The following is a 13,917-nucleotide window of genomic DNA, read 5'->3' on the forward strand; positions in this document are numbered from 1 at the left end:
GATCATTAGTTTGAGGAGTTTCACTTCTATTTCATTTCTGCATGCAAGTTCCTATCTGCACACGTATGCACATAGATGTTTATATATGCCTTTGTGTGTGTGTGTGTGTGTGTGTGTGTATATATATATATATACACACACAAATACACGTATACTCACACGTGCACACACACACACTCCACTCATACTCTGTTACAAAGATTGGAAGAGAAAAGCTTCATTTGGCTGATTGGGCATCTACAGTCCTGCAGGGAATATGCAGATTTTTGATGCTATAAAACACAACAAACAAAAAAAAAAACACCAAACAAGCAAAAAAGCCCCAACAAAACACCCCAAAGCGTTTCAGCAGAAAATTGAATATGAAAGGCAGATACAAAAATATTTACTGAGTCAGTGGACCCAATGCACAAGCAATTAGGTCATATGTTTTTTTGATAGCTATGGAAATGCTGAATTATCATTTTGGTATAAAGTGTTTACCCACAGCTTTCGCCTTGAATTCAGTCTATCCCCTCTCAAATTAGAGTATTTAATGTTTTCAGCTACAGAACAAATTCTACAGCAAGAAAAATAATCCATCAATTTGTTTAACTATGGAAAGTTCTTACTGTTTTATCTTTGGTAAATTCTTCCTCATAGTCATCAGCAGGACCTTGAATTAGGAACTAATTTAGGTATCTCAGATATCCTGTGTAAAAGAGGTCTGAGAACATTCAGACTCCAGTTGGTATAAGATAGTACATACCATTCTGCTGCGGAATGTACTATTGATGCTATTCTATTGTTTGAAGAGTCAGCAAGCCATTCTATAATAAATTATTGTATTCTGTGACTACTGCTTCTTTTTGCATATCTGTACCTATTGTGCTAAAGCAATTATGTTGGTTTCTCAAAGTGGAGATATTCTATAATTCAGTCAGTTTCGTATGGTGCTGTGGTTACATCCATCTTCTCTTAGCAGAAACTGAGTTGGGTTTGGATCTTTTTCCTAGTTTAACACCATTTGATTCCAGTGATGTTCATTCCCAGCCATCACTTCGGCGTTTAGAGTTCAGGTGGGAATGTGTATGTTGTGTTGTTACTCCCTAAGAAAGCAAGTTTCTCCTTTAAACGCTGGGGAAGAGCAGCTTTTTCCAGTCAGTGCAGGTACTGTGCATGTTGCTGCTTGAACTAATCCCCAGCTCTTACTCAGAGCCTGTCTGGAGTCAACCCTGCGTGTTTCTCATACCACAGGGAATCAAGTTTTGTCTGTTTGCTGCAGTTAATCTGTTCATTCCCTGACTGCCATGTTCTTCTCGAAGAGCAACATCTTCAGAAGTTCACTGAGGCTGTCCTAATAAAACAAGATCCAGTACAACTGTTTTTCACTTTGCTTTTGTGAGTGTCAGGATGAACAGATATTGTACTTAGAGCAATATGCTGCTTTCTGTGTTGAAAACTGCACTTGCAAGAAGGATCTGTAGGCAGATCTCAGTGGAAGGAAGACACAACACCATCTGGATTTCTGCTTCAGTATGGAGTTTTTTAGTGAAGTCAGGAAATACTTCAGTAGCTTAGGAGAAATGGCAGACCCCATCAAGGGAGAAAATAACCATAATTGCAGGATTACAGAAGACAGTAAAATCTGATTGGAGTTTTAAGATTTACTGATTTGAAACTGTAACAAAACATAGCTGATACTGCTACTAGCACTGGATTATTTCCCATTAAAGCAAAGTGTATTTTTAAATTTTTTTTAAAAATCTCAGAATTAATGTTAAGAGTGTTCTGTTTAAATGTGCTGGTGTAATGGCTTGTTTTGTTAGACAGTTTGGTTTATCACCCAGGGCAGAAGTTACACACCTGGAAAGATGGAACACAGCCTAAACCAACATATGACCTTTTGGAAGGGGCTCATAGTAGGTGAACAGTTGAGTGTGACTTTTAAGTTAAAGGCTGGAAAGGTAGGGTAGGGGGAAGTAGTAGTAAGATTTCACTGAGTATAAAGGAATTAGGAAGAGAGACAGATGGAGGGCATTCTAGAGATTGGTGAAGAAATACTGCATGTTGGCTGTTAGCATTTTGTTTTCTGAGTGTCTTCAGAGAGAATGAAGAAAAAGGGCATGAGGTGTTTGCAGGTGTCAGGCTGTTGGGCTCATGAAAAGATTAAGATGTGGTTTATTCTAGCATACAAGTAGGCTGGAAATAAGGAAAGTGAAAGAATTCTTTTTAATCTTGGGAAGAAAGAAAGAAAAAAATATCTGAGTCTTGTAGATAAAGTAAATAGAAGCCATAGTTGACATTTGGAGCATACAGAATGGATTTTCTTGTTTGAGGTATTCTGTTTCAAAACAGATGCAGTTCTGCGATGTACACTTAGCCCAAGAAGTTGCTGAGCCCACTAACAGGAAAATAAGAGAAACATAGTTGACTGCAGTATACAGGAAGCTAATCCAATCTGACTAATTTTTTTGTCTTCAAACTAAAACAATGGAACTGCCATCACTTCTGCTGAGACTCATCAGACTCGCAGGAGTATTCACTTAGGGTTGCCAGCTGAACATAAAATTTATGTTTGTGAGTTTTCATGGAATTAATATCTGATACCCAGTTGCATAATGACTCTTGAGACAGGTGGGGTATATTTGGCAGTTTTGTTTGTTTGTTTGTTATGACAATAGATGTTACTATTTAGCAATTTTTTTTATCTGTTAAACATGCTGAACAACACAGCCCCAAGCCTGACAGAGTTCAAAAGGTGTTTGGACAATGCTCTCAGGCACATGGTGTGATTATCAGGGATGTCCTGTGCAGGGCCAAGAGTTGGACTAGATGATCCTCAAGGCTCCCTTCCAGCTCTTATTATTCTGTGACTCTGTGAGAAAGAACCAAAAGAAACCCATAAGTAGAATGTTGATCAACATTCTAGATCTAGGTCACCGTTCTAGTTGTTCGATGTAGATGTGACTTTGGGAAGAGACTGAACAGGGACAGAAGTTTTATGATGTTTAGCTATAAGTGTTAAGTCCTTTGTGGAGCAGGGGAGAAAATTATTCTATTAGCTCCGTGTGTTTCTCTAAATCCAGGCTTATGGAAGAGTATCTTGTTCCTTACCAGTAAATATCAATATCTGAAGCACAGCTGCATGTTGTAATTCTGGCAAGTATTTATTGCCTTGTGATTTAGAACTCCAATTTGTTTTGCAGGTGATTTTTCTGACCACACTGTTCTACCTGTTGAGCTCCAGTGATGAGTACTACAAGCCAGTGAAATGGGTGATAAGCCTGACACCTTTGTCTCAGCCAGGTTCTTCCTCAAATATAGTTGGACAATCTGTGGAGGAAGCAATAAGGTATATTGCTGATTTCTTGCCAATTCTTGGAAATTCTTCTTTAAATTTGATGTTCCACTGCAAAAAAAATGAACAGTTGCAACAGTTCATGTTTCAGAGATGAAGTACAAGTCTCAAAGATTTTCAAGAACCTAGTATCGATGATTTTCTCGTTGTGATTGTTAGCAGAGCAATTAGATTGGACTTGCCTAAAAAAATTTTCAGAGGTGTGTGGTGTCATGAATACTAGTGTTTTATAAAACGGATACACCTAAGACATCCCTAACTCATCAGTGTGTTTGCCACTGTGTTGGCAGTAGCAGCTAGTGCAGCTCAGTAGGAGCAGATTCAAACAGTAAAACAGTTGAAATGGAGGGGCTGACATCTGTGCTGTACAAATTTCAGAATTACTTGGTTTGTACTAATTTTAGTCTAATCTTGGAGTATAACTACCCATTTGCACCTGGAATGTATTAGATTTGCTCCTGCAGTGTATTTTCCAGTTCAGTTTCATCTGAAAGAAATCTACTTCATGATCTCCATAAACCAAATTACATCAAAGCAAATAACAGGGGAGTGCTCTTCTTATCCCACTTAAAACACTCTGTACTGTGCCTCTGGAGCGTGGAGGGGCACCCACAGTGCTTCATGTTTAGTTACCATTCTTACGTTTACCACAGTAATTGAAGGTGCATTTTTTGCATTTTTAAATGTGGTTCACAGAGATTCAAGATAAAGCAATTTTTGGAGTGGTTCGGTAATGTTCCATCAGCTTTCACCTGTTAGCAGCTTGAAACACTAACATGTTGGTAATGTAATAAAATAGATTTTAAATAAGGTGGGTTTTTTTCGAAAAAGCTGATGGTCTGTGCAAAGTGTACAGACTCCATGCTAAATTCTGTACAGTTTTCACCCCTTCCACAGCTGCTTTCTGTGTCATCAGGTTATATTATGCTGTGTAAGATCTTGAACAGCAGTGCTAACTGCTGTAGTCATTTGAAATGAAGGGGCAATTCAGGTAGAAAGCAACAAATTTGGAATTCTGCCAGAAAGTTAATAGCCCTTTTGTTGAGTGACTGGTATTGAGTTTTCATTGATCTCATGGTTAGTATCTCAGTTCTATCTTGTCTGAAGAATGTGAGCAGATTTAGAAACTGAAACTTGTCTCACAAATTGTTCTCTTTAGCCCATGGTAGAGAGGAACAGTGTCACAAAATAGGATATGGTTTACCCAGGCAAGCATACTTTGTGAGGAGGATTGTATTAAATGCAATTACAAGTTTATAGATATGTGGCACAGGTGATGCAAGATACTTCATGGGGTTTAGAATGGCAGGAAGGAAGAAAATAATGTTAGAGAAGCCACAGGAAAACAGGTAGGAACGAGCCAGCATGAATTGGATATGATGAGAAAAAGGCAGTGTCTGGAGAATGTGCAATGAGAAACTTCTTGTCATATATGCAAGGAAACTCAGTCTGTGTGTTGATTAAGGTAGCCTGAATCAGTCATTCATATTTGTTTGCAGTAGCCTGTACTTGGTGCCTTATTTGAATTCTTTGGAATGATCCTTCTGAAATTTTCAGTAGCTCTCTCTTGCTCAGCTATACCTAAGGATTTATCATAATGTTTCTAGGTTCGCTTACATTGCACTCAAAACTTACTGTGATCTTCAGTATGTAAATATGGAGAGTACAGTAAAAATTTGCATGAGTTTTTGCATACCCAGTTTGTTACCATGTGAAAAACAACTGCCACTTTAAGCCATTTCTTTTGTCATGTAGTAGCAGCTATCCTTTCTTTTTGAAGATGAGTTGTTGCTACAGAGGTTGTAACCTAAAAGTGGCTTGTTCACCTCATCTATAAAATGTGTGCAAAGTAGAAGTTAATGCTTGGTGGTGGAAGAGGCTCCATTTGTGTTATGAATTATCAAATAATGAAACGTCTGTAGTCACTTTCATCATTGGACTATGACAGCATTACACAATGTGAATTCGCCCTCAAAATTCTCATGTTTTAAAGTTGACCAAAACCAGAAAAAGATGAAGTTAATAAATTGTAAAAGTCACCAGCTATGTTCCAGCTCCCACCACTCTTCAGCAGTACATAGCACGTACACAAAGCTAAGACTGCATCTAACTAGCCCTGTCTGTAGGGCAGGGATCTTTCTGGCAGGAGATGGAGTTAATCTCTGTTGCTCATAGACTAAATGGCATAAAAATAATCCTCTGCCATTTTGTCAATCAATTCTGTTGCTTTTACATAAAAAAAGCCTAGGGTAAAAAAGCACTAATAAAGTAAAAAATCAAGGAAGTCTGTTCCTTTTTGCCCTTTGTCATTTATTTCAGAGGAAAAGAGCAAGGGGGGGGGGAAGAAGAGGAGGGCAATCAGCAAATGCTTTCTCTAACTCAAGAAATCCTGTAACTTGAAGATGTTACCCAGCAAGCACTTAATCAAACCAAGACCTTTTCCCATTGCAGTTTCTCTCATCGAAGCTGTGTCATGTTTTTTATTTTATGGACTGTAAGTAGCTGTAAATTTTATAAATATTTTTCTAACTCCCTTGATGATGAGTTAGCAAAGGCAGTGACAGTTCCAGGTTCACGCAAATAGATTTATGAGCTATATGAAGGTAAGAGCAGCTTTCCAGCCTACTTTGAGCCAAGTGTGGAATCTGACAGTTTCTGTCACAATACCTCAGATTATAAATTTGCAGTTGAGTAGTGGAAGAAAATAGATGCAGCTGTGGTGACACTACAGGAGTTTTGAAGGACCTGAGTGGAATCCAAGAGTTACCTGCTGCAAATCATGGGATGAAATGCCCTCCTGGCCTTCGGGAGGAAATTCATTCATCCAGGATGGCAGGGAGGCAGAATGCCAGCAGCATGTGTCAGGTGGTGGGATCAGGCAGGGGTTTGGCAAGAGCATCGTGCTATGCCTGAGCCAAGGGCTTGTTTGGCAAGCTTAGTGGTACAAGGACAGAGAAGCAAAAAACAGAATATGGCTTGGAGGCACATGAAGGACAAGGTGACATCAGTGACCAGACAGTACAGCTTCACCAAGGACAAGTTGTGCTGGGAACAACATGAGCCTTGCTTTGAGGAGCTGGCTGTCCTAGTGGGACAAGGGGAGAGCAGTGACTGCCATTTACTCTGACTTCAGCAGGGTCTGTGACAGCCTCCCACAGTAACCAGCTGGTCAGCATGGGCAGGAGGGCACTGGGTACAGGGGGAGGAGCACTGCCATGTGCTCAGCAGGACAAACCCCAACTGCAGGGCTGCTGCTAGTAGGTCACCTTTCACAAGGCTGTGAGTTTCCCTCCCCATTTGGGGAAGGCAGGACAGCTGATGGGGATGTCACTTGACACTTGGGGAAGGCAGGAGCTCAGTGGAAAAAAATCCCTCTCCTCCCTCCCTCAGGCCGCAGTGCTGAAGATAGGCACCTTTTCACGATGGGTGGTGGTGGCAGGTGGGAAAGAAGGGCCCATGCAACCCTTGACAGTCAGCAAAGAAGTGCTTTCTATGCCTCTCTCATGACAAGGAGGCAAAGAGCAACCCAAAGGATGTCCTGCTGCTAGTTTGGTCTTTTCCCATGTTGTGAATGTGATTGTAAGCTGGGCATTTGCTTTTGCCCCAGATACGTGCCTTTGATTGAGTTTTCCCAGTTCTTATAGGTAAGTCCTGCCTGCCTCCAAGCAGTCCTCCAGAAGGGAACTGACAGTGTTTGGACTACAGAACAAATGCAGTTTTGCAAACTGGTCATAAATCAGTTTTCCCAATTTTGAGTAACTTTGAACATGAGAATACTCCAGTCATTTTAGAGTAAGCACTTGTTTGTGTGTGTTTTGTTGTCATATACTGGGTTTGCTCCTCCTGATCAGTTGCGTTGCAGCATTTAATCTACAGGGGAGAGGAAAGTTTAGTATTTGTGCGGTGATTGCCTGAAACACAGTAAAAAGCCTGGGAGAAAGATCACCACCAATAGCATGTGTGACCACCAGGTTTTCTGACTGATGTATGGATTACTGGTTCTACTTCAAATCAAGCAACTAATTCAAAATTCCACGCTGGAACTTAATGTGCCATTGCTTGTAAATGAGGTGGGAATAAAAAATTTAAGAAAATTATAATAATTCTGAATACTATTAATGCCTCAGTAGCAAAAGAGCTGCTGTTCTCTAATAGTTTTGGTCTTTCATGCCCATTTGGTTTATGTGGCTTTTGTTGCTTTGCACTCTCGGGTCTTTCTCACTCCGATTTTAACTTTCTTGGTGTGGCCACACTTCATTACTCTTTTTTCTTCTTGATAAATGCTTCGTTTGCCCTTTGCCTTTCATCCCTCCACAGTTCTGTCCTTTTTTTCTCTTCATTAATTTTCCTGTTTCCTGTATTACATAAGTGCATATCAGAAAAAAATGTGATGAATTGCAAAGGTAATATTGCACCTCCATCATGTGCAAGAGTCTCCCTTGACTGGCAAGTGGTGGTTAGTTCCCTGTGAATATAGTAAATACATTATTTACTTTCACTGACACTACTTAGAGTCAGACACAGAAAGCAGTGGAGAAAGGGGAACAGGGATTGGGGACTGGCAACTGTTGCAGGAGGATTGTGCCAGAGTAGGTTGAGCTGCAGGAATTCTTTTGTCAGCACTCTCTTAGGTTTAGGAAGATGACTTGCTTTAGAAATGTGAGAACCACTTGGACCGATTTACTGTATTTAATTCTCCATAGTAGTCAGATTTGTCGTTGTAATTATAATTAATAATGTAGTATTTTGAAGGTTGAGGGAAATCATTATCTGCCCATATCAGTGTGAGATATGCTTTATTTAGAAAGGTTCTGTAAAATTGAGTTGGTTCATGAGTCACCTGCCTCACTGCATAGGCAGGAAAATTCTATGTCCTTTACCTCTGGAATAGGGAGGTGGTGGTCTTGCCTGGATTTTTGTTTTTCCTGAATGGATGAAGCAGTAATTCTCCAATTCACAGGTTTCCAAAGTAGTAGCATGCACACCTTTGCCTGAACCATTTTCCTTTCCCTGAGCAGCATGTCGTTCTCTTCCTGAATGCACCATACCCTTCTTCCCTGAAGCTCCCATTCTGCTTGCTCTGGTGGAGATATTGCACATTACTAAGTTGCATGTTCTCACGGCCTCAGTGCAATTTAGTGTGTGCGATACTTTCACATGAGTGCATGCACACGGGTATGGCTGTGGCTTAAAGTTACTGCAGCTTTCAATTTTGGTGGGGCCTAATGACGTTGTGAAATGGTCTGAAACCCAGATCAGTATTTTGAGTGATGCCTTGAAACGTGTTAGTGGAAGTTTGTTCTGTAATGCCAGGAAGATGAGTACTGTTTGTTTTCAATTTGAGAAGGGTTATCATTATTTGCTTCATTTTCTTCATTTGCCATGTACACATCAAATTTGATCAGATTTTTCATTGGTTGTAGAAAAGTTACTTCAAATATTATGTGTTTCTGAAGAGGAAATAGTAATCCTTAACTGAAATTGGCTGGAGAGGTTTGATACCACGAAAACCTATAGAGCCTTGATGGCTGAAATAGGTTCTTAATGAATTTTCAACTTTTATCTATTAGCATCTAAAGAAATCTGTAATGAGCTGGCAAACCTGAAATGAGCTGGCAAACAAACAACTGAACAAAAAAACCCTCAGCTGTTTAAGCATCTAATTGGTTTCCTGTGGCATCCTGGCAGTAATGATGGAGAAAATGAGATGGTGATACGATTCCCACAGAAAACAATAATCTTCCAGCATGTTAAGCTAATGCTTAGAAAAAGCAAAATGTGTGATCTTGTTTATTTTACTGCAACATTAATAATGTCTTTCAGATTAATTTTTCCAAGATAACTGTTAACTGATTTATGTTTTGACTGATTTTTTGCATGCGATATATGTTCTTTAGTAGCAGGAGTATCTCTTGTGGAAATCCCTTGTCACAGGAATGCGTTTAACAGGACCTTACTGAAATTTGTTGAGCTTTGCTTATGGTGTATGTTACGAGATGGAAATAGAATTGAAAATGATTCTGTCTTAATCATCAAGCCTGAAAGGATGGTGTAGTGAGGTGGGGGTGAGCCTCTTCTCCAAGGCAGCTAGCGACAGGATGAGAGGACATAGCCTCAGAGTGTGCCAGGCGAGATTCAGGTTGGACATCAGGAAGAATTTCTCCACGGAAAGGGTTGTCAAGCATTGAAATGGAGTGCTCAGGGCAGGGGAGTGGACTCACCATCCCTGGAGATGTTCAGAAAACAGCTGGGTATGGCACTTGGTGCCATGGTGTAGTTGACACGGTGGTGATTGGTCAGAGGTTGGACTGGATGATCATGGAGGTCTTTTCCAATGTAAATGATTGTGATTCTGCAGTGAAATAATTACTTAGTCTAAAACTGGGAATAGAAGATACTTATTATTTTGGTTTTAATTACATGGAAAGAAGGAAACCTTCTACTGGGTTAGTGAAAAGTACACTGTGGTCTGTAAATGTAGAAGATATGCTGCATTTTTTCAGTATGTTCGCAGAAACAAGTTGATAGTAACTGTAACCTGATTATTCTAGTGGGATAGATAGTATTTTGAAGATAATTGTTTTACTAGCAATTAACAAATGACTTGCTCATGCCACTTTTCAGTCTTAAATACTCTCTTATATGCAAAAAAAAAAATCCCCAGGATTTGTCTTTAATTGTGTTTCCTTTTTCTTTTGTATTGCAAATACTCATTAAATACAGTTGTCTGGATATTGCTTTATCTACACATTATTTTAAACAGCTATTCAAAGAATAATTCAAAGAAAACCAGAAAAGTTCAGAAAATAATTTATTTGCTCATGCTTAATCTTCACTCCAAAATTTACCTGAAACTAAGAAAAAATTTTCATTTTTATACGCACATAATTTGGGTGAAGCATGTCACAAAGTCGATAAATTTAATCTGAGTTTTACAGTTTACTACCACTAATTCACAAGATTATCCAAGTGCCTAATCTGATGCTGAAACAGACAGTTCTGTTCTCCCTGCCATGCAGACTGGTATAGTGCCTTTTCAAACACATTGAGGGGCTGCTGAGTACTCCTTGCTTCGTATGAGGCAGTGCCAATATTTTGCCATTTGCTTCTTTCATATTCCAGATGGCACATTCTCTATGTTCTAGCAGCACTTTCTCTTAGTGCATATTTGTAGTTTGTAATTGTGTGGCTGTCCAGGTGTTTTGTAAGACTGAAGGTATCTGTAAACACACAGAGGTTGTGGGTTGGTGAGTGTGCAACACACATTTGAACACATAAGCAGGTTTGCATGCAGTATCTAAGAATAATGTGACTACATTGCATCTTAGATACTAATCCTTTAATTACGTGTTGCACTTAGGCAATTATATACACACATTGCTGTTTCTACAACACCAGCTTTTAAGAAGTCATTTGTATGTCAGAACCTACAGTATTTATTTGAATGAAAGTTTAGTTGGCCTGTAACATAGATGGTATCAGTAGAAAGAGTGACACTTCACTTGCATCTGGAGCGGAGCTCAGCCAGTTAGTTTTTCTCTTTGCTTCTAAGGCAGGCCTGGTAGTTAACTGGAAGGGATGGAAAGACAAGGGTTGCTACAAGACTTATTAAATATATAGGGAACAGGTCTTCTATGAGGCATTTCTAAGAATAAAAGTATACTATGAGAATTGGTTTTAGTACAACATGTTGCAGGACTCTATGCTTGCATATCTAATAATTCTTTGTGTATGTAAGGTTGCAGTATATATTATTATAACCTTGGTTAAATTTCTGCTTTTTAAAATACAGATTTATTGTAATGTAGAGAAGTTAGTGTGAAGTTTCTATAAAACTTAAGGATTTCCTGACATTTTAAAGAATTAACATCACAGCTTTAGCTTTTTGCTTTTTTATTGAGTTACAAAGTCAATCCATTATTTATTCTCTCCACCAGCATTAGCAATGAAAATACTCTGTTCTCTATGCTTGTGATTCATAATTTTATAATAGTAATAATCTGAACAGCCTGGGAGTTTCTTAATATAAGACTGCAGTAGATCTCAAGCTGTATTGGCTCTAGCTAGCTGTTGCTCTCATTCATGAACTTTTCAAGCTATAATGGGGATCTGGAAGAATTACAAGCTTACAAGTGGTGTGGAGGATAATAAATGTTCAATGTACAGTGCTAGTGTATGCTAAGAGCTAAGACAGGCTTGAGTTAAGGCTAAAGAGATGACAGACTGCATAGCTGAACAGCAAAATAGCAAAGGCCAAGGAAATGAGAAACTATCCTTTAACAAGCTAAAGTTTTCGCTGAATAAACAAGGATCATAAACTTCAACAGATAGAAATAGGCCTAACACGTGAGGGTTATGCGTAAGGTGATGTTGAGTTTGATTCATTTGCTCAAAGCTCCACAAAGTGCTATTAAACCAAAATACCATTTTTCATATGCAGCAGAAGCAACAAGCAGTCAGGGGGGCTGAGGTATGACGAGGAGTCCTCAGCAACAAGAAGGCTGCTGAAGGCTGTTGCGGGGGGAGGTAGATTGATGCTGTTTTGTTTGTTGCTGTGAAGGTAAGTGGAGGGAGTCACGTTGCAAAACCCTTCTTAGGGGTGAGCTACAGCAGAATCTCTCAGAAGTTACAATGACTGTAGAAGAGCTTGTAGGAAAAACAGATGAAATGAGAAATAGCAGATAAGTGGATGATACTAACTCACTGAAGAAAACTCAAGGGCGAAATTTTGAAAAAAAACTTCCAGGGATCCCAGGAAGTATAGACATGTAAGCTGGATATTGGTACTGTGGAGCTTAGTAGGAACTAAAGTTAGGGGAATATGATTTAGTTGCAAAGACTCAGAGGAGTTTGCACAGAGAGAAATTCTGCCTAACTCCTGGTGCTTTTTGAAGTGTGGGCAAGCAAGACCATTAATAAGTGTATCTGGCTGCTATGTTCTACTGAAATTTCATGAAGACTTTTTACAGCGTCTCTTTCCAGAGACTTTCAAGGACAAGGGGCTTTAAACAGGAAGAGGGTAGGTTTAGATTAGACATTAGGAAGAAATTCTTTACTGTGAGTGTGGTGAGGCACTGGAACAGGTTACCCAGAGAAGTTGTGGATGCAGCAGGATTGTAGACAAACTCAGTTAGAAGACAGCAGTGTCTGGGGACTAAAATGACTGATGAAATGTAGTGTAGATGAAAGTGATGCATGTGGGTGAACACCAGTCCTAATTTCACACATAAACTGATTACCACTGTGCTGACTGTTATCACTTGGGAGCTATATTTTCTGGTAGACAGGCTAGCTCAGTGCTTGGCAATGCTTAAAAACATCTGCCAGGCATATCAAACATTAAGATTTGTTACAACAAACCTAGTCAACAGAAACACAGAATATTACTCCCATTGTTGGAATCTCTGGTTTGCCTATACCCTGAGTTACTGTGTGCTATTCTAGTTCCTGGATCTCTAAAAGCTAGGAGGGCAACAAGATTGCTTAGAGGAATAAAGGTGTGTATCAGCTCGTGTGTGAGGAATGACTGAGCTGGTTAGGACTCTTCAGCCTGGAAAAAAGGATGTTACACAGTTGAGGTTTGTGAAATCACAACCAGTGTGAAAAGGATGCCTGGGTTGGACTGCTTATGGTCTCTTTCAACATCCAGTCTCGAGGTCATCAAAAAGCAAGCAGGCAGTTTCAAAAATGTCTTGGTTCATGCAGCAGACAGTAGATATGGGGAAGGTCTTGCCAAAGAATGTTGAGTTGCAGCAATTTGCAGGACTGAACAGGAAGACTAAGAAGAGATATTGATTGAAGATTACTAAGTAGACAGCCTGCCTCAGGTTCATCATATCCACTGAGCTGGAAATAGAGGCTGGAAAACTGTCTGTGGTGGGGGATGTTGTTGAATAGGTTTCTCCTGTTTCTTTTGCTCCCTTAGCATCTAATTCGAGACTACTGGAGGTGGGATGCTGGCTAGACAGACCTTTGGTCTGAACAAGTTTCCCATTTTTATATATTATATTGCAAGAGCCATTTTAAGAGCAGTTAGGTGTTGCACTTAGTAAGCATCATGATCTACTCATGATAAAAATCTGGAAATGTTAGAAATAGTTGATTCAGAAATATCTAGTCCTTTCAAATGTGCTTCTCAGAATAATTTTAAGTTTGCTTGGTCTATGTGACTAAATCAAATGTGATTAAAATTATTACAAATACAAAAACATTTCAAAGAAATAACCAGGTGTAGAATTTCTTACAGGCTGGACTACAAGTTAATTGTTCTTTTTCACAGAATGTAGATGTTTCTCTGTTAGAGAAGAAAGTCTGTGTGCTACTGTGTCCTTCAGACTAGTTGCCAGTCTTTAAAGAAGTTTTGATACAGCCACTGGAGCCCTGTCCTGCCTTGAGAGCTGTGTGTAATATTTACATCATTTACATCATCTCAAGGACCTATGCTTTGTTCAAGACTGTATCACTTTGATTAGTGTCATTACTAGCCTGCATATGTTACAGCTGTTACCTCTCATTGTTTAGTTGTATCATTCATGAGGAGAAATTAATTTCAGCAGCACAGTGGTTCAAATCTTGTC

General features: G+C 39.4%; 1 protein-coding gene across 1 annotated transcript in view; it reads left to right on the plus strand.

The window, feature by feature from the left end:
- Positions 1-13,917, plus strand: part of TMEM245 (transmembrane protein 245) — a gene marked incomplete at its 5' end in the record, with an annotated part of 64,164 nt that overhangs the window by 39,981 nt on the left and 10,266 nt on the right. The window contains one exon of the mRNA XM_009079677.1: positions 3,189-3,334. Coding sequence (XP_009077925.1) covers positions 3,189-3,334 — 146 coding nt within the window. The remainder of the gene's footprint in view (positions 1-3,188; positions 3,335-13,917) is intronic.

This window comes from Acanthisitta chloris, unplaced genomic scaffold (assembly GCF_000695815.1).
Source record: "Acanthisitta chloris isolate BGI_N310 unplaced genomic scaffold, ASM69581v1 scaffold5428, whole genome shotgun sequence".
Lineage (NCBI taxonomy): Eukaryota > Metazoa > Chordata > Aves > Passeriformes > Acanthisittidae > Acanthisitta > Acanthisitta chloris.